We start from the raw sequence: 22961 nt of genomic DNA on the forward strand, positions 1-22961 counted from the left end.
ATCCCCTGGAGGAGGGCATGGCAACACACTCCAGTATCCTTGCCTGGAGAATCCCATGGACAGAGGAGCCTGGTGGGCTACAGTCCACAGGGTTGCAAAGAGTCGGAGATGACTGAAGTGACTCAGCATGCACATAGGAGTTATGCAGTTTTTCTTTTCTTTTATTTTGGTATTATAATTGGTACTATACTCAGAAAAAAATCACACTCATTGTCTTTCACACTAAAAACTTAAATGTAAAGCTTGGCTTGACTCTAGTTTTCATATACCCATTTCAATCTATCAGTTCAGTTCAGTCGCTCAGTCGCGTCCGACTCTTTACGACCCCATGAACTACCGCACGCCAGGCCTCCCTGTCCATCACTAACTCCCGGAGTTTACCCAAACTCATGTCCATTGAGTCAGTGATGCCATCCAACCATCTCATCCTCTGTCATCCCCTTCTCCTCCCGCCTTCAATCTTTCCCAACTATAGTTCTTGTTAAAAAAATAGATTCAGCAAAGTCCCTCTTGACCATTAAAAGAACTCAAGTATTTTCACTAGGACTAGACATATTAATTTTAACTATAATTGAGTTATATTTATGAGGTTTATATTTACACTTAGTTCCTTAGTAGATCCATGACATTGTAACTGACAAATATCCTAGTGAATAATGTCAGTGGATTTCTATTTATGTACAGACAATTCAGAGTTGCAGTATAGATTAAACATTTCTGTCTAAAGGCAGATTTCCAAAGCTCATAAATTAATAACCCCTCATGAATAGAAAAAATACCTATCATAAAAATTATAGCCATGCTGCTTACATCTGTATTAATTTTTGATAAAAGTTAGTTAATAAATATGACACATCACATAAAATTCTACACCTATTCTATGTCTTTATGTAATTAAAAAGGGGTGTAATTATTTCTTCTCATCATTAACAACATACATATATATATGGATAAAATCAAGTGGTCTGAAGGTAGAGTACTAGGGTTCAATCCTCAGGTCCCTCACTTGTTATCTATGTAACCTTAGATAGATTCCATAATCTATGGACCAATTACCTCATCTGAAAATGGTTGGTAATAATGGTGACTATGACACCTACACTTTATTGCTGTGAGGATTCAGTGGCATAATGTACGTTAAACACTTAGCTCAATGCTTGGTATGTATTAAGATCTCAAAAGATGTTAAACATGATTATTATGTGCATATATTACTTCAAAATGTAGCCATATAAGCCAACCAAGGAATTACAGAACATTAGTTTCTTATAATAAATTCTGGTGACTATTTGGAAGGAGTGAGAAAAAATAAAATCAGTCTATTGCCAACTAATGAACACTAAATAGAAAATGAGCTACATTTTCTACTAATACAAATATTGCTTAGTTGATAAGTCATATCCAACATTTTTGCGACCCCATGGGCTGTAGCTGGAGAAGGCAATGGCACCCCACTCCAGTACTCTTGCCTGGAAAATCCCATGGATGGAGGAGCCTGGTAGGCTGCAGTCCATGGGTCGCTAAGAGTCGGACATGACTGAGCAACTTCACTTTCACTTTTCACTTTCATGCATTGGAGAAGGACATGGCAACCCACTCCAGTGTTCTTGCCTGGAGAATCCCAGGGAAGGGGGAGGCTGGTGGGCTGCCGTCTATGAGGTCGCACAGAGTCGGACACGACTGAAGCGACTTAGCAGCAACAGCAGCAGCAGCATGGACTGTAGCCCACCAGGCTCCTCTATCCTTAGGATTTCCCAGGCAAGAATACTGGAATCGCTTGCCATTTCCTTCTCCCAGGTATCTTCCCGACCCACGGATCAAACCATGTCTCCTGCACTGGCAGGTGGATTCTTTACTGCTGAGCCACTAGGGAGGCAATTAGACTTGTACTAATGAAGTGGTACCTGGAAGAGGTGCAGCATGACTCAAAGCACGCAAGACCCTCACGGCTTTCCCATTCTCACACACGGAGATGTTTTTATTAGATTACTCGGTAAGTGATCATCTCAACCTGAAACCTTGACCATATAGGAATGCTGCAAATCAAGGTCCAAATCCCAAGTTACTGACTTGTGAAAATGGAACAGCTTGAAGCCCTGAGTATTGCAATAGCAAACTTGATTAAATTATTCCCTAGGTGTAGGAGCTAGACAGCCACTGATTGTCCCTCCACATGTCCACTGTTTTAATTCTTCTCAACAAGCTTGCTTTGACCACATCACATGTTATCTAATTCATACTAATTTTCCACAAGGTCTTCTCTACATCTGGTGTATATTACTTTCATTATCCTAATTAGCTATTAATTATGCTTTGCTCACAATATATAAAATGTACGTGCGCTCTTACAAGAACTGTATTTGACAGATATTCACACTTACTTAACTTTAACAGCTCCACCTAAGGACAGAAGCTATAATATCAAGAATGTCTTAAAGTGACTAATTAATATATAAGAGGGAAAAAGTAGATTTGCTTGAAATTTTTAATTTGGATGGGCACGTGCTATCTATATTAAAAATAATGAAGATTCCATGCCACATTTCTATGGACAATTACATAAAAATAGGACACTCACAAGCATGCAAATTAGCACATGCCAGAAATTACACAAAGTCTGCCTTATTGTCTGGTTTCACAGAAATTTGTAGTATGGCCAACTTGAGAATGGAGCTGTAGGTTCATGTCCTCCTACTGTGTTTATGCAGTGAAGGAATTTATTTAAGGGGTGGAGCCAGAAATATTTATAAAATATTACCGAATGAAAAATGATGTTGAGGTATAAATAAACATGTGAAGATATCTATTCATGGGTCTGCTCTGTAGAAGGCAGGATCTAGGGACACAAAACTGAAAGTCAGTGTCTACGGCACAGTTTATAACCCATAAGTCTACACATGTGGTGGGGGATGAACATTCTGATACACGCAGACGCAAGTGCAAAACAGGGAGAGACACTAATCTACGCTTGAAAGGGCATGGGAAAATGCTCACATAGAAGACCTTTAAATAAGGAATGTGATCAGATTTGTGCTTTTGAAATGCTGCTCTGGTGCCAATGTGGGGAATGAGTGGGTATGGGAGAAGGGAACACTAGGGCTCAGATTGGAATCAGAGCCAGGAAGGCCATGTGTAATTATAACCATTTCATCTGCTAAGTATGTTTCAGAGGGGGAACTGTCAAATACCCGGGACTAAACCTTCCAGGAAAAGATAACATCCCCGAGACGGGTACTCTAACCATTATACCTGTAGACTATTCTCAGATTTGTTTCCTCACGGAAGTATTTAAAAAGCACTGAGAACATGTCATCAATAAATTTCTTAAATATTATTCAATTAAGGGCCTTGTTTAATGAGCTGTGCTAACTCTAAGAATACAAACATGGAAAGGATAATATCTTCAAAGACCTTGAATTTAACAAAGAATTAATATACGTTGGAATAATCAACCTACGTCTAGGATACCATAATATCAGTATAGTTATATAGTTTGCTTGCACTTAGATTTTCAGCAGAAAGTCCATGGTGTGTTGAGGTTAAAATATAACTACTTTGGAGCAAATGGTACTTCATTAAACTATGTATAACTTTGTATAGCTTAAAAATATAAGCAAAGTACAAATAAATATATTTACTAAGCAAATGCACATTCATTTTTTTGAAGTTATTACTCAAAATGATGGGTTTTAGAAGTCATCCAAAGACTCATGTAACAAAATAATATTCCTTTATTTCAGAAACCTAGGATTCAGAGAAAGCAAAGAAAGAATAAACTATAGTCTACTAAATACACTGCTGCTGCTGCTGCTGCGTCGCTTCAGTCGTGTCCGACTCTGTGCGACCCCATAGATGGCAGCCCACCAGGCTCCCCCGTCCCTGGGATTCTCCAGGCAAGAACACTGGAGTGGGTTGCCATTTCCTTCTCCAATGCATGAAAGTGAAAGTGAAAGTGAAGTCGCTCAGTCGTGTCCAACCCTTAGCGACCCCATGGACTGGAGCCTACCAGGCTCCTCCATCCATGGGATTTTCCAGGCAAGAGTACTGGAGTGGGGTGCCATTGCCTTCTCCAAACTAAATACACAGGCAGGTTGATTTCATGCTTGTTATCGAACATGTTAAAGCCACTAAGCTCATTGGATCGTTTGTTCTCTTTCCAAACATCAGTGAGTGTTTTGATGCAGAGATTCCATCAAGTTCAATTAAGAAACATCATCTCTAAAAACCTTAAGGTAAGTCTCACTAGCATGGCTGCTCCAACATTTCTAAAAAATTGTTGGCAATTATTGATTAGATTTTGTTAAATCAAAATAGCCTCCAAATTATCCCCTGTCCTAAGCTCTTTTCCTAAGAACTCACTAAGACCAAATCAAGTAGTATTTATGAAGGCAACAAAGACAAAGATTAATTTCTATATGCTTACATGAATGAGGGAACATTTTCAAAAAGGGCAAAGTGATATCTAATACAATTCTGATAGATAAAACACTGTAAGTCATAAAAATTAACCATTCTTTTCTATCATAGCAACCTTTTATTAACTCCCAACTCTAAATTCTAGTTTCTTCTTTCATAACATCTAATAATTTTAAGGCTCTAATAGCAAAAATTAAAGCTTGGCATAATTATAGACAACTAAAAAAGGGAGTTCTATAAGGAAAAAATAATAATTTCTACCTTCCTATTTTCTGAAGAACACATTTTGACCATTCACATAAAAAAATCTTATGTAATACCTGTTTTACTTATGAGTACATCATTAAGTAGACTTGAGAAATCTGATGTGCTTACCAACCAGATAAAAGACCATATAGTCTCAGAAAAATAACATACCAACAAATTTATATTCCAGTGATGTGATAATTATTAATTGTTAAAAATGTCTACCACATTCCAAGATCTAATACATGAAACTAAAATATTTGATTAAAAGAGAAGGAGGTAATAAAAGTGAAGATTTTTGAAAAGATTTGGAATTTTAAAAATAGCCAAATTTTCTACCATCAAAGACTGTAACAAGTTTTAAAAAATATAAGTAGGGTTAAAAACTTTCATTTACGTGAGATCACCAATGGATTGTGTGAAAGAATAAAAACAAAATTCAATCATTTCCTCACCTTCAGATCCCAGTGCCTCTTATATGTTGTAAAACTGGTGAGATCTTTCTGGCTCATTGTCTTTAATACTCAAGTCCAGCAATTTGCTGATCCCACTGGGACCTCCAATTCAGCTTTCTCCCCCTGTTCCTCACCCACCCTCTTAATGTCCTGTCTCCTCTCCTTACCTTGCTTTATCTTCATGGACAACGATATAACCACTCACTTGCTTACTCCTCAACTCTCTCTTTTCTCCTTTGTGTCACTCTGCTGGCAGACCACAACCACGGTTGACTCTCATTTACTCCCACCTATCAGGCTGAATGTGACTGGAAAGAACCACAGCCCTACTGACGCATCTCACTTTCTGATGCAAGAGAGAGCCTAATGCCATCTCAGGACCATACTATTCCCTCTCACTCTCTCACACTCTGAGAAGACTATTTCCCATCTTCTTCCCAAACTCTAAACACCAGCTCTTCCATTCCAACTGAAGCTAACGACTTTGCTTCTTACTTCATTGAGAAGATTAAAGCAATCAGAAGAGAACTTCCAGTCCTCACACACACGTGCCCAACATCTACACAGAAACAAAGGAACTATGCCTGTGCCTCCCTAGAATCAATCCTTCATTTGTACAATCAAATCCCACTGCTTTTGCCTTGAGAACTTTGCTCCAACTATTCTTTCATCTATTTCCTAAATGTGCCACTCTGTTAGAACATACCCATCAGCATGAAAACATGCTATTCCTCTTATCTTAAAAGAAAAATAAAAGTCACTCTACTTCTGTCGGCTACTGACTCCCAGCCCCTTTTCTTCAGTCCCCTTTGGAGCAAGAATCTGTGAAAGAATAAACTACTCTCTGTCTCCAGTTCTCCTCCTCCTTTCCTTTCCCCCTACTGTTCCTCTGAAACACTGTTGTTGTGATCACAAACAGCTTGTACATTGCCAAACCCGACGGTGAGTTCTTAGTCTTCATCTTATCTGACTAAGCAGAAGCACTGAAAACACCGTCATGCCCTCCTCTTTACCCTGCTTTTTTCACTTCACTTCCGGGACGCCAGGAGCTCTTGATTTCTTTCCTTACGGATTGGTCCTTCTCACCGCCATTGTAAGCCTTCTCTCTCAATCTCTCCATGTTGTAGTGCCCAGAGCACAGACCTTGCCTCTTCTCTCCTCTTGTCATGATCTCAGCCACCTCATATGACTTTAAACCTCATTCGTATGCCAAAGAGGCATGGTATTTCCGGTTCCAGAGCACTCTCCAACTCCAGATGAGTATATTTAAATACTGAATTGCTCTATACACTTAAAAGTAAAACAAATTGCTCCAGCTCAGCAGGTCCACAACTGAACGTCAACATTTTCCACCTGAGAGTTGTTTCCCCTGCCCTGTTGATGAAAACAGTATTCTTCTAGTGGCTTCAGCTAACAACCTTGGAATCATTTTGGAGCCTTTCTTTCTCGAATGTTAGACATCCAATCTTTCAGTAAATTGTGCAGGCTCTGTCGTCCCCTGTTTCTCACCATATCCACTACCACCATCTTCACTGGAGCCATCATCTCTCAGCTGACTTACTGAAGTATCCTCTTCGTCCTGTGTCAATCTGTGGCTGCCTAGGCTCGACATAGCAATTAGGAAGCAGTTCGAGTATTCCTTATTATTACTCAGTTATATCATGTCGTCTCTCTTGCTCCAAACTCTGCAATAGATCCCATTTTATTTGGAGAAAGAAAATCACAGGTCTTATGTGATCTGACTTTTTTTCTACTACTCTCCCCCTTGTTCTCTTTTCCAAAGCCATCCTTGCCTCCCTGTGATTCTCTAAAACAACCAGGCATGTTCTTGTCTTGAGGTTTTTGTTTTTACCTAATTCTTCTTCCTGTACTGTTCTCCTCCTGGATGGGGGATTCTCAAAGCATAGTTTCCAAGCTGGCAGCATCACCATCACCTGCACCCTTTATAGAAATGGAAGCTCTCAGGCCTCACTGAAGATTTACTGAATCAAGAACTCTAGGTGGGGCACAGCAATCTGTGGTGTTAACCAGCTTCCCAGGTGATGCTGTTGGATGCCAAAGTTGAGGACCACTGCCCCAGGTATCTACATTGCCCCTGGTAACTTCCTTGCTTCCTTCAAGTCTTTGCTCAAATGTCACCTTCTGAATGAAACTCCCTCTGAGCACCTTATTTAAAACCGCACCCTTACTCCTTCCCCAGCACTCTGTTATTTCCTGTGCTCTGTCTGTCCTCCTTTCCTTTTTCCATTACCCATATGGTGGCTCAGATGGTAAAGAATCTGCCAGCAATGCAGGAGACCCTGGGTCAGGAAAATCCCCTGGAGAAATGGACGGTTACTCCAGTATTCTTGCCTAGAGAATTCCATGGACAGAGGAGCCTGGTAGGCTAGCATCCATGGGCTGGCAAAGAGTTGGAAAAGACTGGGCAACTAACACTCTTATCTTCCTCTAAAATACTATAAAATTTACAAAAAAATTACATTTTGTTACACTGTTGTTTATCTCACCACACTATACTATAAGCTCTATAAAGGTAGTAACCTTTTTTATGTTTCAGTCATTGACATATATAAAAGTCTCAAACAACCTGATACCACCTAGGTACTCAATATCTATTAAATTAATTGGAAGGAGAAGTAGAGCTTAATTAGTTTAGCCAACAGAACCTATACAAAGGAAGCATGCCCAACTTGCAGGCGGGTTGTCCTCTGAGAGGTGGGGGCTGTGGGCCTGAGAACATGATTAAAAAGTATCACCTTATTTAACTGTATCCGGTGCTGAGGTCGAGTGCATATGTATAACACACCCCTGACACTGGACACGTTTTACAAAACAAAGGAGCAGCTCAGTTAATGTTTCTGAATGCCTTGGATACCATGCTGGTGGGGGTGAGAAATGCACCCAGTAAATCTTCATCTCTTCCCAAATTAACAGCTAGAAGTCCTTGACAAAACTCAAGGTGAGGACAGCTGCTTCTGTAGTTTTTACACCTACCCTTTGGATTTGTTGCAAGGGAGGGTACTGGAGTAGCCTTCTGACTTTCTATGTAATAGGTTTAAAACGTCCCAAACAAAAGCAAGGTAAGTTAGAAAGGAAAAACAACATTGGAAGAAGCAATCAGTTTTTAATAAACAGTCCCACTATGTACCAATCCCAGAGCTAAATGCTATTTTTGACGGTCATTATGGCCTAAAGTCAGGGCTGTAACCTGCTGCTGTCGCTACCGTGGTAACACAACAAGTATAGATGCGACTAACACAGAAACCTCTGCTCAGCTGTCATTTTGGGTACAAGCTTATTCTGAGGAATGTGCACAATTTTGATGCATCTTTAGTCATAGGAACAATACCAAGAAATAGGACCAATAAATCAGATCAATTTACTGGCATTCATACAAGTTCAACACAATATATTCATCAATGTCTAATGCTGGTCCTTTTATTATCTTTAAAATGGCCTCAATGTTCATCTCTAAAATTGGTTAACTGGAATAAAATTAACTGTGTAGAATTTTTAAAAAAACCTTTCTAATCCCCACCATATCAGTGATGGTTACTCTAATATCATTCCATACTTTTGACTCTTGACCATTTAATAGCTTTACCCTAGTACCATAATAAAAATTGTTAAGGGAAATGAGGAAATAGCATAAGGATTATTGCTCTTAACATTTAATAGTCCTGTTGCTTGTTTGCATTTGCTTGCAATAAGTATCTAAGGGAAAATTAAGGGCTAAGCTGAGGCTACTATTTGAAATCCCAGAAAGGGCTCCCGGGAATAGTTTGGCTTTTTTGTGACAATAGATTTTCTGATGAAGTACACCATTCCCTAATGAAAAAGGCCTGGCGCTGCTTCGTACGATAAAATGTGACCAATGTAAGGAACGTGATGATCAGTTTGGGAATGAGTGTTTTAATAAAAGAAACATGAAATCGGCTATGCTTTGGCAGAATACACACCAAACGATCACGAGAGCCATCATCCTGGCCCACAGATGATCCCCACCACACGACAACCGTCTGAGCTCCCACTGACATCACCAACAGCGCTGGCCCAGAGACAAAGGCACAATCCAAAAGCAGCCACATTTGATTCTGCTTCTTAAAGTCACATGAAAAGCAAACCAACTTCCAAAGCCTCCCCCTAGCCCCCAATATCTACCAGGCATAGGTTTGGGGCTCAGCAGAGCTACTCGATATTTACATTTTTAGGCAAGCATGTAAACAGAGATGGGGCAGTAACAACTGAGGATAGGAAAAGGCAAATCTGTAAAAACAGAGATGCGCTAAATGTGATAAACATGAAGCAAAGAAGCAGCAGTAAGTAAGAGTTTGAATTGTCCAGGTCACAGGAGTGTCTAACATGTAGACTACAGAGGAGTAGATTAGGTAGTTCAGGAGGCATTAACACTTTTCACTATGTTTTATAAAACATACCAATGCAATAAGAATTAAATGTATTGATAATACTGAAGGCTACATGTCTGTTAATGAAAACAAGTTTACGTTACCCGCATAAATGCTCGATGTGTTTTGCAGCTAGTTGCTTTGCTCTGTACTTGCATGCTTCTTGTAATCACATCATAAGTTCCATTGGAAGAAAAGTAAAATCTCGATGGAGACTCTGCCTTTCGGTTCACATCCAGGCTTATGTTATAAAGCAAAACTGCAGAAATGTAGAGAGCATCGCAATGAATATAATTATATACAGGTATTTATTTTCTTTATCTTTGAAGTGATAATAGTTGCAGTTATATAGAATACTGGGAACATATTAAATTGTCTTTATTAAATAACTTTCTAAAAACTAGCCTGAAATATGAAAGAGGAAACAATTTTAAATGTATATTTCAAAAATTATTTTTACAAATTAAAAAAAAAAGAATTATAAACTTTGAAAATTAACATCTTTGGTTATTTGCTTAATCCTCCCATATATAAACTGGAGAAGGAAATGGCAACCCACTCCAGTATTCTTGCCTGAAAAATGCTATGGACAGAGGACCCTGGAGGGTTATAGCCCATGAGGCTATCCAAGGGTCGGACACGACTTAGCAATTAAACCAATACCACCACCCATATATAAACATTTGAAAACTACAATATCAAAGTTGTTACTAATAATAAAAGTTCTGAGTGAAGTTGCAGCCTTCTTTGAGTCCTCTTGTCATTAGAACATCTGACTGAGGAAGAACAGGCAGAGTACTGCAGGCAGATGTCACCTGGAGTAATTTTATCTTGTGCGGCTACAGAACTAATTTCATGTATGATTTGCTGCTGCTGCTGCTTAGTCGCTCAATTGTGTCTGACTCTTTGTGATCCCATGAACTGTAGCTGCCAGGCCCCTCTGTCCATGGAATTTCCCAAGCAGGGATACTGGAGTGGGTTGCCATTTTCTTCTCCAGGGGATCTTATGACCCCCAGGAGTCCAACCTGGTCTCCTGCTTGGCAGGTGGATTCTTTACTACTGAGCTACCAGAGAAGCCCTTCAAGTATGGTTTAGGTTCATTTATTTTCATTTGTTTCCAATTTGAGGGGTTTCTATCTTTCTTTTTTTTTTTTAATGTAGAGTGAACAGATGATATAAGAGTCAAACCTATATAACAGTTGACTCTGACATCTCCTTGCCAGCCCTAGACCCTGAGTATTTCTCTTCCTTATCTTTATTGGTTTCTGGCTTGATTTTCCAGTGTTGATTTGGGCAAAAACAAATGTAGTCAGACATTCTCTCGATAAATATTCTGGCAGTTTGATAAGAATTTATTTCAAATCTGACACCGTAAATGACTATCTGCTAAAGAAGATCGCCAATAAACAAAAAGAAAAATTTATAACAACCATAAAATTCCAAGACTGATCTTATTAGGAAAGAAAGATCTATTTCTTAGTTTTAAAGGGTTCTTTGTCAGAGTGGTAGCTGTCAGAGGTGAGGGGTGCAGGATGGGAAATATAGGTGAAGAAGATCAAAAGATACAAAGTTCCACATAAGTCATGGGGATGTAATGTATGGCATGGTGAAAGTAAAAGTCGCTCAGTCATGTCCCGACTCTCTGTGACCCCATGGACTCTACTGTTAATGGAATTCTCTAGGCCAGAATACTGGAGTGGGTAGCCTTTCCCTTCTCCAGGGGATCTTCCCAACCCAGGGATCAAACCCAGGTCTCCCGCATTGCAGGTGGATTCCTCACCAGCTGAGCCACAGGGGAGCCCAAGAATTCCTAAGTGGGTAGCCTTTCCCTCCAGGGGATCTTTCCAAGCCAGGGATTGAACCCAGATCTCCCACATTACAGGTGGATTCCTTACCAGTTGAGCCACAAGGGAAGCCAAAGAATACTGAAGTGGGTAGCCTATCCCTTCTCCACGGGATCTTCCTGACCCAGGAATTGAACCAGAGTCTCCTGCATTGCAGGCGGATTCTTTACCAATTGAGCTATCAGGGAGCTGCAGTTAATTATACTGTATTGCACATTTGAAAGATGCTAAGAGAGTTGACCTTAAAATTTCTCATCGCAAGAAAACTATTTACAATTATGTATGATGAGGAATGATTGTTTTGGTGACTCTTTCACAATATACACAAATATTGAATCATCATGTTGTACACCTGAAACTAATATAATGTATGCCGATTATACCTCAATGTAAAAAATTGAAAAATAAAAAAGTTTCCTTGCAAAACAAGCTACATGTAATAGTCTTTTTGGATGTCATTCATTAAATAGGAGCAATAATTCATAAGTGATATTTGAAATAATTTATATAATTCCTCAAGCGTTCATTTATCCTTTAGGAGTAACTTATTCTTCTGGAAGGATTTTATCTACTTACTTCAAGGAAACATAAATATAAAATCTACATCACTCCTACAAACTTCAAATGAATCTTTCATCATTCTTTTTATTTAGAAAATAAAGTTCATCTTCAGAACTACAATAACCGAGATTCAGTGCCTCAGAGACAGAGTTGCAATTGAAATTGCCATCTACAAATTCATCACCCTGAGCTCAGACAAGAAGTACATGAAAGAAGGGAAATAAAAATCCACTTGCAGTAAGGGCAAAATGTCCTGGTTTTACTGAATATGTTTACCGTGTGAATTATTTCTCCCAAGGAGTCATTTTACGACAACTATAGAGTGTGCTTCTGCAACAATGCTGTGATTATTTATGATTTTCATATATTTGTTTTCAACCATTTAAAGAAGTATTTGGTCACAATGGAATTGGTAGCACAGCAAACACTGACGTTCCATAAAGGGAGATATATTTAACGTGTATCTCTCAGATGATCCATCAGCTTGCCTGCGTCACTGTATCACTAGGGTCGTGTTCTCAAATGGCTACTTCTTCAACCACTAATCGGACGGAGGTTCTTTGCACTGTCCTATCACTGAATCTTTAATGAAGACTTTTGCAGAGCATTATTAAACATGAATCTGATCTATATCTGTAAGAAAAGAATCTAAGGAAGAATGAATATATGTATAACTGAATCACTTTGCCTACCCCTGAAACTAAAAACATTACAAATCAACTATACTGGAATAAAATTAAAGTTAAAAAAAATGAATCTGATCTAAAGTAGAAAATATCAGGCTCATTCTATACTTCTTATTACAGGCTAATACAGACTGAGGCCTCTGTCACATATCTAAAGCTTGGTTCAGTATTTGCTTCCATTCATGATGTTCAGAGGACAGCGTGCAGGGTCAAGGGTATGAACAACTCTTGATAGATCTTGTGGGGTACAGGAAATGTGTGAATTTTTAACATCAAAATGGTAAACTCTTTTATGTTTCTCTCCTACCATGGGCCAGTTTCATTAGTAGTTATCCTAACATGAGCTTAAATATAACATAATCAGGAACATTAACTTGCTAGGAAAAAAATAATGCTTATGAAGTGACATATATAAGATTTGAGATTAACCACAATGTTGGACGAATCATATCAAAGCTAGTTTTTCAGGACTTCCCTGGTGGTACAGTGGATAAGAATCTGCCTGCCAGAATACTCTTTGACATAAATCACAGCAAAATCCTCTATGACCCACCTCCTAGTGTAATGAAAATAAAAACAAAAATAAACCAATGGAACCTAATTAAGCTTGAAAGCTTTTGCATAAGAAAGGAAACTATAAGCAAGGTAAAAAGACAACCCTCAGAATGGGAGAAAATAACAGAAATGAAACAGTTGACAAAGGATTAATTTCTAAAATATACAAACAGCTCATGCAGCTCAATACCAGAAAAATAAACAATGCAGTCCAAAAAATGGCAGAAAACTAACCAGACATTTCTTCAAAGAAGACATACCAATGGCTAATAAACACATGAAAAGAGCTCAGCATTGCCCATTATTAGAGAAATGCATATCAAAATTACAATGAGGTATCATCTCACACCAGTAAGAATGATCATTATCAAAAAGTCCACAGGCAATAAATGCTGGAGGTGTGGAGAAAAGGGGACCTTCTTGTACTGTTGGGATTACAAACTGATACAGCCACTATGGAGAACAGTGTGGAGATTCCTTAAGAAACTAGGAATAAGACTACCATGTGACTCGGCAATCCCACTACTGGGACTATACCCTGAGGAAGTCTTAATTGAAAGAGACACATGTACCCCAATGTTTATTGCAGCGCTATTTACAATAGCCAGGAGATGGAACCAACCTAGATGTTCATCAAAAGATGAGTGGATAAAGAAGTTGTGGTACATAGACAAAAGGAATATTACTCAGCAATAAAAAGGAATGCATTTAAGTCAGTTCTAATGAGGTGGATATACCTAAAGCCTATTATACAGAGAGAAGTAAATCAGAAAGAGAAAGATAAATATCATATAATAACACATATATATGGAATCTAGAGAGATGGTACTGATGATCCTATTTACACGGCAGCAAAAAGAGATGCAGATATAAAGGACAGACTTTTGGACACAACAGGGGAAGGAGAGGGTGGGATGATTTGAGAGAATAGCACTGAAACATATACATTTCCATATGTAAAATAGCTAGCCAGTGGGAATTTGCTGTATGATGCAGGGAGCCCAAAGCCGCTGCTCTGTGACAACCTAGAGGGGTGGGATGAGGGGAGAGGTGGGAGGGAGGTACAGAGGACGGGGACATATGTAAACCTATGGCTGATTCACGCTGACCTATGGCAGAAATCATTACAATATTGTAAAGTAATCATCCTCCAATTAAAAAAAAAAAAGAATCTGTTTGCCAATGCAAGGAACATAGGTTCAATCCCTGGTCTAGGAAGATTCCAGAGAAGGCAATGGCAATCCATTACAGTACTCTTGCCTAGAAAATCCCAAGGACGGAGGAGCCTGGTAGGCTGCAGTCCATGGGGTCGCTGAGGGTCGGATAGGACTGAGCGACTTCACTTTCACTTTTTACTCTTATGCACTGGAGAAGGAAATGGCAACCCACTCCAGTACTCTTGCCTGGAAAATCCCATGGATGGAGGAGCCTGGTGGGCTGCAGTCCATGGGGTCTCGAAGAGTCGGACACGGCTGAGCAACTTCACTTTCACTTTTCACTTTCCTGCATTGGAGAAGGAAATGGCAACCCACTCCAGTGTTCTTGCCTGGAGAACCCCAGGGGCAGGGGAGCCTGGTGGGCTGCCGTCTCTGGGGTCACACGGAGTCGGACACGACTGAAGAGACTTGGCGGCAGCAGGAAGATTCTACATGCAAATAAGCCCTCGAGCCACAACTCCCAAGCCCACGTGCTGCAACTACCAAGCCTGTGTACCGCAAGTACTGAAGCCCTAGAACCTGTGCTCCACAAGAGGAGTCACTGCAACGAGAAGCCCATGCACTGAAACGAAGAGTGGCCCCCACTCTGCAAGTAGAGAAAGCCTGCACAAAGCAACAACGACCCAGCATAGTCAAAACTCAATAAAATTATATATATAAGCTACTTTCTCCAGAGCGGATAACTGAGAGCTGTCTATGTACAGGCATGTGGGCGTGGCTCTTAGGAACCAATCGTCATAGTAAATCCTGAAGAGATGTGTGTTATTTATCAAAATTAGAACCAGGATCCAGGCTTTCAGATAAGCTTCTTCAATTACCCAAACAGGATAGGATAAGAGAAAAAGAAACTTCTTCTTCTCAGTCCTTCCAACTTAAGCCAGCTCAAGACTTGAGTAAGCCTAGTAAAATAGGAGGAGCTATGGTGATGCTTTTTTTCTTTTAAAGAGATCTTACAGATTAAGCTCAGTTAGTTCACCTTAAATAATACAGCAAGTAATATTTTTGTTCTACTTCTTGCCACAATATTTAAACAACTAAAGCCTTAACTTATCCAACTCATTGGCTGGAACAAAGCAAGAATCTGAAAGGTGATGAAGAAAGGCTGCTCTCTCCTGCCCTAAAAACCACTCCATGGTGAAATACGGAAAAGCCTCAAAAGATGATCATGAGATTTATGAGGGAAATGCACATTCTGTCAGGCATTAATTCTGTAAGGGTACCCTTACCAATATAACCCGGAACCTCTTTGCCCTTATATGAGAAACAGAGTGTCAGATCCATGCACACAGAGGGCAATCCATTTTCAATACAGTCAAAATTTGTTCTATTTACTGACTCGGGATGGTTCAAAGAAGCTTCAACAATCACTACAGGTCTTGTCCTAAGAAGGAAATAAAATTAGCAATATTAATTGCACAATTATTTTTCATTAAGCTGAAAAATACATTTGCATTGTCAGTTTCCACTGATCAAGTAATTTCATGAAACTGCTTAATAGCATATATATATATATTCACACTCAACTATACTTTCATGTATGAATCAAAATAAATTTTTATTAAAATCTCTAAAAATACTGACTTAGATGATTTAAGTATATATCTAGGTAAGATGGGAAAAGTATCCTAAAGTTCAATAATTAAATTTCAGAGTACCGAAAAGAGTGTTATGAGGTCACCATAGTGCTGATTTTAAAAACTGCCTCCCATCATTTACAATTAAGCCCAATTGTCATTAAGCGGTGAAATCTATCAACCTTACCTTAGCAACACAGCAGAATCAGACCGAAAAGCACCAACTGCTACATCTGGAGGAAGAAAAAAATAGCACAGATTAATGATCATCATTAGTCAAAGAGAATTACTTTCAGCCATAAATACTTAACTACATATCACCTTGTGACTATATCAAAATACTATTTACAGAAAATTAATTAGAAAAGATACGCTTATGTCTTAAGATTCATTTCACATGTGTCTGAATCTGCTCATTTACAATGACATTCATCCCTTTATCATATAATATAAACATAAACATTATGATATAAACATATGATATAAAGACAGCCTTACTAAAAGAAAATTCCGTTTTTGGACTACAAACACTTGCTGAGATATCTTCTTTCAAATTATATACTAAAAAATTCTCTTCTTTTCATCATATGTTTGATTTATTCTCCTGAATGCTTTTAACTTTTTCAAAAACAAGGAATAAAATATTAAGTAACTAACAGTGTATAAGCTTAGTAATTATTTATTTCTGACCTGTGTGTGAATTCAAAAGAGTACTAAAAATGAAGGAAAAAACTCACTAGTAAATCAACCCTTTTTTCTACCAGTTGTACGTACTTCACCGTAAAGCAGCACCCACGTAAATTTTATACTCACCTAGATATCCATTGTTATCTGCATCAATTTGTCCAGATATAGACTGTCCAAACATACTTAATGATTTACTGATTTGACGTCCTTCAATTCTCTGAAAAAAATAGTCCAGTTGACTGGGAAGCAGGGTTTAAACATCTAATATCCCAGAGAAACAATGATTTAGTAAAATAATGAGCCCTGACACATTATTAACAAATGCATTGTAGTTAAGGCAAATACATGTGTCTGGGAGAAAGAGCAGTCTCCAGCTTGAAGTGGAGAACTGACATCTATTTTGTGACATGAAAACACCTGCTTCCTTTACCTTGTGAGCGAAGGGAAAATTATGTAGGAAAGATCTCCTAAAATACTCCTGACACTCTCTCCTCAGGCTTTTTTCAGGCTCTGTGCTTATTTCCCTGAGTAACATGAGGAATCAAACTGATAATAAGAAAATAAGACATTTATGATCACTTAGTGGAGCCTACTTCTTAGATTTATAATAACCATCTTGTTCAGCCAGGTTGGTTTCTAGTATTTCAAAAGGACAACTCAAGCCAGATATGTGCTTGCTATCCCACGTGTCTAATCTCCTGTCCAGACGTTGATTTACAAGTATCAGAGTTGTCCAAGAGAATTAGTATTCTTTAATAGACAAGTATATCTCTCTCATGTTATATAGAGGATCATTTACCCACTTTGCCTAATCAAAAATAACAGTATTAGCTAAAGTTTCCATACGAGTATCTTTGGAAAAATTTCTCTTCTCTGCATGTGTGTGTAGTTTTTTTCTATGCAATGAAATGTCCTGATTTTTCAAAATATGAAATTAAAGTCAGAGTTAGGTCAGGAAACCTTAATAAAGTGCTCTCATCTTACTGCTTTGCACTGAAAGGAACACAGCGTTTCATTTGAGTCTGTGCTCTTCCTGTACGACCTCCATGTAAGATGGGGCTTTAAGCCATGAAGCGAGACAGTTAACCAAATCCACATGGGCTTACTTGGAAGAGTAGGGGTATTACCTCAGAACATAAATCTGACGACATGCAGAGAGAATTCCGGAATAGGTTAAAGCAAAAGTAGAATGGAAGTGAACCAGAACTCTTGTTTATGGAAATAAAATGATTTTGTAGAGTTATTAATGACCTTAAAAATGAGACCATCTACTGTTATTATAAGAAAATGGTGAAACAGTATTAAGTATTTGAAAGGGCAAGTTAAGAAAAATAAGTGCATGTTAACACTGGAAGTTTTGAGAAGGATTTTATTACCAATGTTTCTTTTGAAAATAGAATAGTATTATCCCACCTGCGAGAAGGTTGTTGAGATCCCATCTACTCGGCCATTGTAAATATAAATCGCACCTTGCAAGTCATCTTCCTGTGGGGCTCCAATAGCAACATCTATTCAAGAATTTAAATGGCAGAAAATAAACTCTTAATGCAAAGAATGAGACTCTGAAAACTAGCCTTCATGCTCTTTACTTAATATCACATAGGAAAACTCCTTATCAAAAAACAATACTTTCACTGGACAGAAAAAAATATATACAGCTCTATCACTGTCCTAACAATGTACAGGATTGTACAGTCAAGTCTATGTCAGGAAATTAGAGTCTTATGGTCTTAGAGGAGGCTAAGAGAATGGTTAAGGACATGGGTCCTATAGCCAGACCATCAGGGCCTGACCCCAGCACTATCCAGTGCCCAGCTGTGCTTGATGCTTGTTCAGTCACTGACCCCACGGGCTGCAGCACTCCAGGCCTCCCTGTCCTTCACTGGGCCTGATTCTTTTTTTCCTTCGGCCATGCTGTATGGCATGTGGGATCTCAGCTCCCTGACCAGGGATCAAACCTGCACCCTCTGTGTTGGAAGGCAGATTCTTAATCGCTGGACTGCCAGGGAAGTTCCTGGGCCCATTTCTTAACCTCTCTGTATCTTAGTTTTCTCACTTCGGCACAGGATCATGAGAGAACTCACCTTGGTGCAGAAGGATGTAACTCATGTGAAGTGCATAGAGCAGTGTGTAGCATATAATCAGTTATTATCATCTCTAAATAATATAAACCGCAAGAACCTTTATTTTGAGTTCTGGGTTTTACTTATTTGCAAAGTGACTTCTAAATTAATTCGTGTTCCAGTGAAGGAGATATGTTTTCACATAAGACCAAGAGAAAATAGAAACCGAGTAACATGGTTGCTTAAGTGCTATAAATACAATGTAGACAGGAGGAAAAAAAAGTTTGTAAGAACATTTCATTGTCTTTACCAAATATTATGCCAATGTATTTGGGTATATTCATCTATTTTTAGAGTGATTTTTTCTTATTACTTTAATAGAAACTGAAATATAGAAAGTTTGCTTTCATGATATTATTTATCACTATTTATCAGATCTAAAAGTTTTTCAACAACTACAGTTGTAATATTGCACTGCTTTTTCAATAGGAATAAAACTCTGTGCCACATGCTGCCCAATTTTAAAAATACAAAAGCTTTTCTATTTTAATCTAAAATTAAATAGTAGACACACCTTAAGCCTGTTTTGCTTAGACATACCAAGGCTAGCCTCTTTTAACTTGTGCAAAGTATTTTAAATTTTTAGGTACAAAATATATCCATTCATTTATTCATTCAGTGGAAAACTACTGAGCGCCTACTGCACACCAGATATTTGTCAGAGTATCTACAGGACCCCACTGGTCAGTATCACAGAAAGGAACTGATAGTCTAGTGGGGAAGCTGCTGCTGCTGCTGCTAAGTCACTTCAGTCGTGTCTGACTCTGTGCGACCCCATAGTCGGCAGCTTCCCCGTCCCTGGGATTCTTCAGGCAAGAACACCGGAGTGGGTTGCCATTTCCTTCTCCAATGTGTGAAAGTGAAAAGTGAAAGCGAAGTCGCTCAGTCGTGTCCGACTCTTCACGACCCCATGGACTGCAGCCTACCAGGCTCCTCTGTCCATAGGATTTTCCAGGCAAGAGTACTGGAGTGGGGTGTCATTGCCTTCTCCCTAGCAAGGAAGAACAGCAAGTAAAAATAATAACATAGCATGCAGGGAAAAGGTGGTGAAAATCAGGGAAGACTTCTCATAGAACATGATGACCAAAGTGAGATTATAGTAGGTTAGAGCCAGGTGAAAAAAGGCAATGTTTGGACAGAGGACACAGCCTGTGCCATCGTAGGGCAGCGAGAGGCAGCATGGCACATGGGAGATTGACAATCTGGAATAGTTGGAGCCATTTCTGTGCAGACTGAATAAATCAAGCAATGTAACGGGGAGGGAGAGGAAGAAGGAGAGAGAAAGAGGGAGACAAAGGTGAGTGAGGAAAGAGTGAGGGAGAAAGCATCCTGAAGCCACTGGATGCGATCCCGCTTAGCAATGTCATTCATGGAGGGGGGCAGGTTATACTTCAACCATGTGGCTACTCCTGAGTACCTATTAACAGAATTTTGTACCTTGATTCTTGATGATAATATAGGAAAAGATAGCAAGTTGGGTTACGAAGCTGATACTACAAGAATTCTGTTGATCAGTTACTAGCACAAGTGATCTATATTAATAAAAATATCTTAAAACAATACAAATGAACCTTTTCAGCTGAACTATTAAGCCAGCCCAGATCAATTTAATGCCAAGCAGAAGATATTTAAGTATATTCAGATGCTGGCTTATATATAGATCCAAACTCTTCCTTCCTAAGATGAAACTTGGATCTCTTATATAATGTCCTAAAGTTCTATCTATCATTATAGATATAAGGAGAATACATTATTAATAATAAAATGTTTTTCCATGCCTGTGCAGCTCAGCTGGGACATAACCTAGAGAATAAACATGGAGATATTTGACAACTCCTTTTACTTCTCATTTGAACATTTATTACACTGTTAGTATAAACCATAACGATTATCATTAGTATGACCATAATAATCTTAACATCAGCTAGTAATTATGTGCTGTTTACAAGGCAGCCTTATGTGCTACAGGCTTACCATACAAAATTCATGTTATTCTCACATAACCCACTATAACTCGTGTAACTCTCTCAACAGCACTGTCAAATACTTTTTGATCCCCACTTTTTACAGATGAAGAAATTGAGGTACAGAATAAAACTCGCTAAAGGTTACAGAGCCAGGATGTGGTAGTGTATGAAAGTGTTGGTCACTCAGCTGTGTCTGACTCTTGGTGTCCCCATGGACTATATCTAGCCTGCTAGGCTCCTCTTGTTCATGGAATTCTCCAGGAAAGAATACTGGAGTGGGTTGTCATTCCCTTCTTCAGGGAATCTTCCTGATCCAGATCAAACTCAGGTCTCCTGCATTGCAGGCAGATTCTCTACCCATGTAAACCATCAGGGAAGCCTGGGTGTGGTAGGATGCGGTTGAATGGGATTTAAACCCTGCAGTATGGCTCTAGAACCTGTACTCTCCATCACCACGCTCTATAAAATCATTAACATAAAGTTATGACTAACACCCCCCACTCCGAGCACTTGTCCCTCTACTGTGTGAAAGAAATGTTCAATATGTGACTTGATAATATATAAGAATTTCAGGACCACATAAATTGATACAGCATATAGTTCACAGTTGTAGAACTTTATTATGGTTCAGCTCAAAAAAATATTCAAAGATACAGTCTAAAAGTCAGATGAATTGCTCAGATGCTAAAGAATCTGCCTGCAATGCAGGAGACTCAGGGTCAATCCCTGGGTCGGGAAGATCCCCTGGAGGAGAGAATGGCAATCCACTCCAGTATTCTTGCCTGGAGAACCCCATAGGCAGAGGAGGCTGGCAGGCTATAGCCCATGGGATCACAAAGAGTGGGACACAACTGAGTAACACTTTCACTTTCCAGGCTCAACTTGGAAAACATACACTGGAAATAAGTGGTCCTGCCAGAACCATTTTATGGTTAAAATGCTATCTGTCTGTCTGTCTGATCATATTGGTTGAATAGGTTTGTCTATTACCTATTCTGTGAAATGATTATGCTGGACTCTTGCCAAATTGATCGATTATCATCTGAGAAAATAGCTTGTTTTGCTTTTCTAAGGACACAGGAAATATATTCTAATATATTCTAATTTTTTCCTTTTGAAGAAAAAAAAGTGATGCCATGAATGCCAAAATAACTGAGGTCGACTATGTAAAGCATTACAAAGCTGTGCACAGTAAAAGGACATGAAGTTTATCTGCATCTAAGACTGGAGGTGGAAGGAAAACAAACAGGTAGAGTTTTCCTCTCTTTTCTACACAATCCCACATACTCTGCCGTGAACATGAAGTGACTTCACTCATATCCCAGAAAAATAAACTAAGTTAGAAGATGGGGAAAAAGAATAGGGAATCACATAATGAAAAAATAAAAGACAGATGCCGTGCTGGCTCACCCAGGCAGTTATGGTAGGATGGAATTAAAGACCTCAGTGAAGAGCTAGAACACAATAAGCCTACTTCCAAGCCAACATGGTCTTGGCTAGCATCTAAAATGCGGAAAACACACACCCATGGGCAAAACAGAAATGCTCTTCAGTCATAAAAAAGAAGGAAATTCTGTCATTTGTAACAACATGGATGGGCCTTGAGGGCATTATGCTAAGTAACTCAGACAGACAAAGACAAATTCTGTGTAATCTCACTTACATGTGGAATTAGGGGGAAAAAAACCCACATAGAAATAGAGGTCAGATTGTTGTTCGTCAGAGAGTGGGGTAACTGGGTAAAGGCGGTCAAAAAATACAAACTGCCAATTAGAAGATCAGTTAAGGCAATGGCAACCCACTCCAGTACTCTTGCCTGGAAAATCTCATGAACAGAGGAGCCTAGTAGGCTGCAGTCCCTGGGGTCGCTGCGAGTCGGACACGACTGAGCGACTTCCCTTTCATTTTTCACTTTCATGCACTGGAGAAGGAAATGGCAACCCACTCCAGTGTTCTTGCCTGGAGAATCCTAGGGACGGGGGAGCCTGGTGGGCTGCCATCTATGGGGTCGCACAGAGTTGGACACGACTGAAGCGACTCAGCAGCAGCAGTAAGTCTTGGGTATATACAGCATGGTAACTGTAGCTGAAAATATTGTATATTTGGGAGGTGCTAAGAGAGTTGATCTTAAAAGTTCTCATCACAAGGAAAAAAACTTGCAACTATGTGAGATGATGCTGCTGCTAAGCCGCTTCAGTCGTGTCCGACTCTGCGCAACCCCAG

At 39.2% G+C, this 22961-nt stretch overlaps 1 protein-coding gene across 1 annotated transcript in view; it reads right to left on the minus strand.

The window, feature by feature from the left end:
* The window catches only part of ITGA4 (integrin subunit alpha 4), a 95772-nt gene that overhangs the window by 32739 nt on the left and 40072 nt on the right, over positions 1-22961 (minus strand). The window contains exons 11-15 of the mRNA XM_069577053.2: positions 18062-18156; positions 16775-16865; positions 16149-16194; positions 15614-15768; positions 9628-9782 (exon numbers count right to left, since the gene is read on the minus strand). Of these exons, the coding sequence (XP_069433154.1) occupies positions 9628-9782; positions 15614-15768; positions 16149-16194; positions 16775-16865; positions 18062-18156 (542 nt within the window). The remainder of the gene's footprint in view (positions 1-9627; positions 9783-15613; positions 15769-16148; positions 16195-16774; positions 16866-18061; positions 18157-22961) is intronic.

Source organism: Ovis canadensis, chromosome 2, assembly GCF_042477335.2.
Source record: "Ovis canadensis isolate MfBH-ARS-UI-01 breed Bighorn chromosome 2, ARS-UI_OviCan_v2, whole genome shotgun sequence".
Classification (NCBI taxonomy): domain Eukaryota; kingdom Metazoa; phylum Chordata; class Mammalia; order Artiodactyla; family Bovidae; genus Ovis; species Ovis canadensis.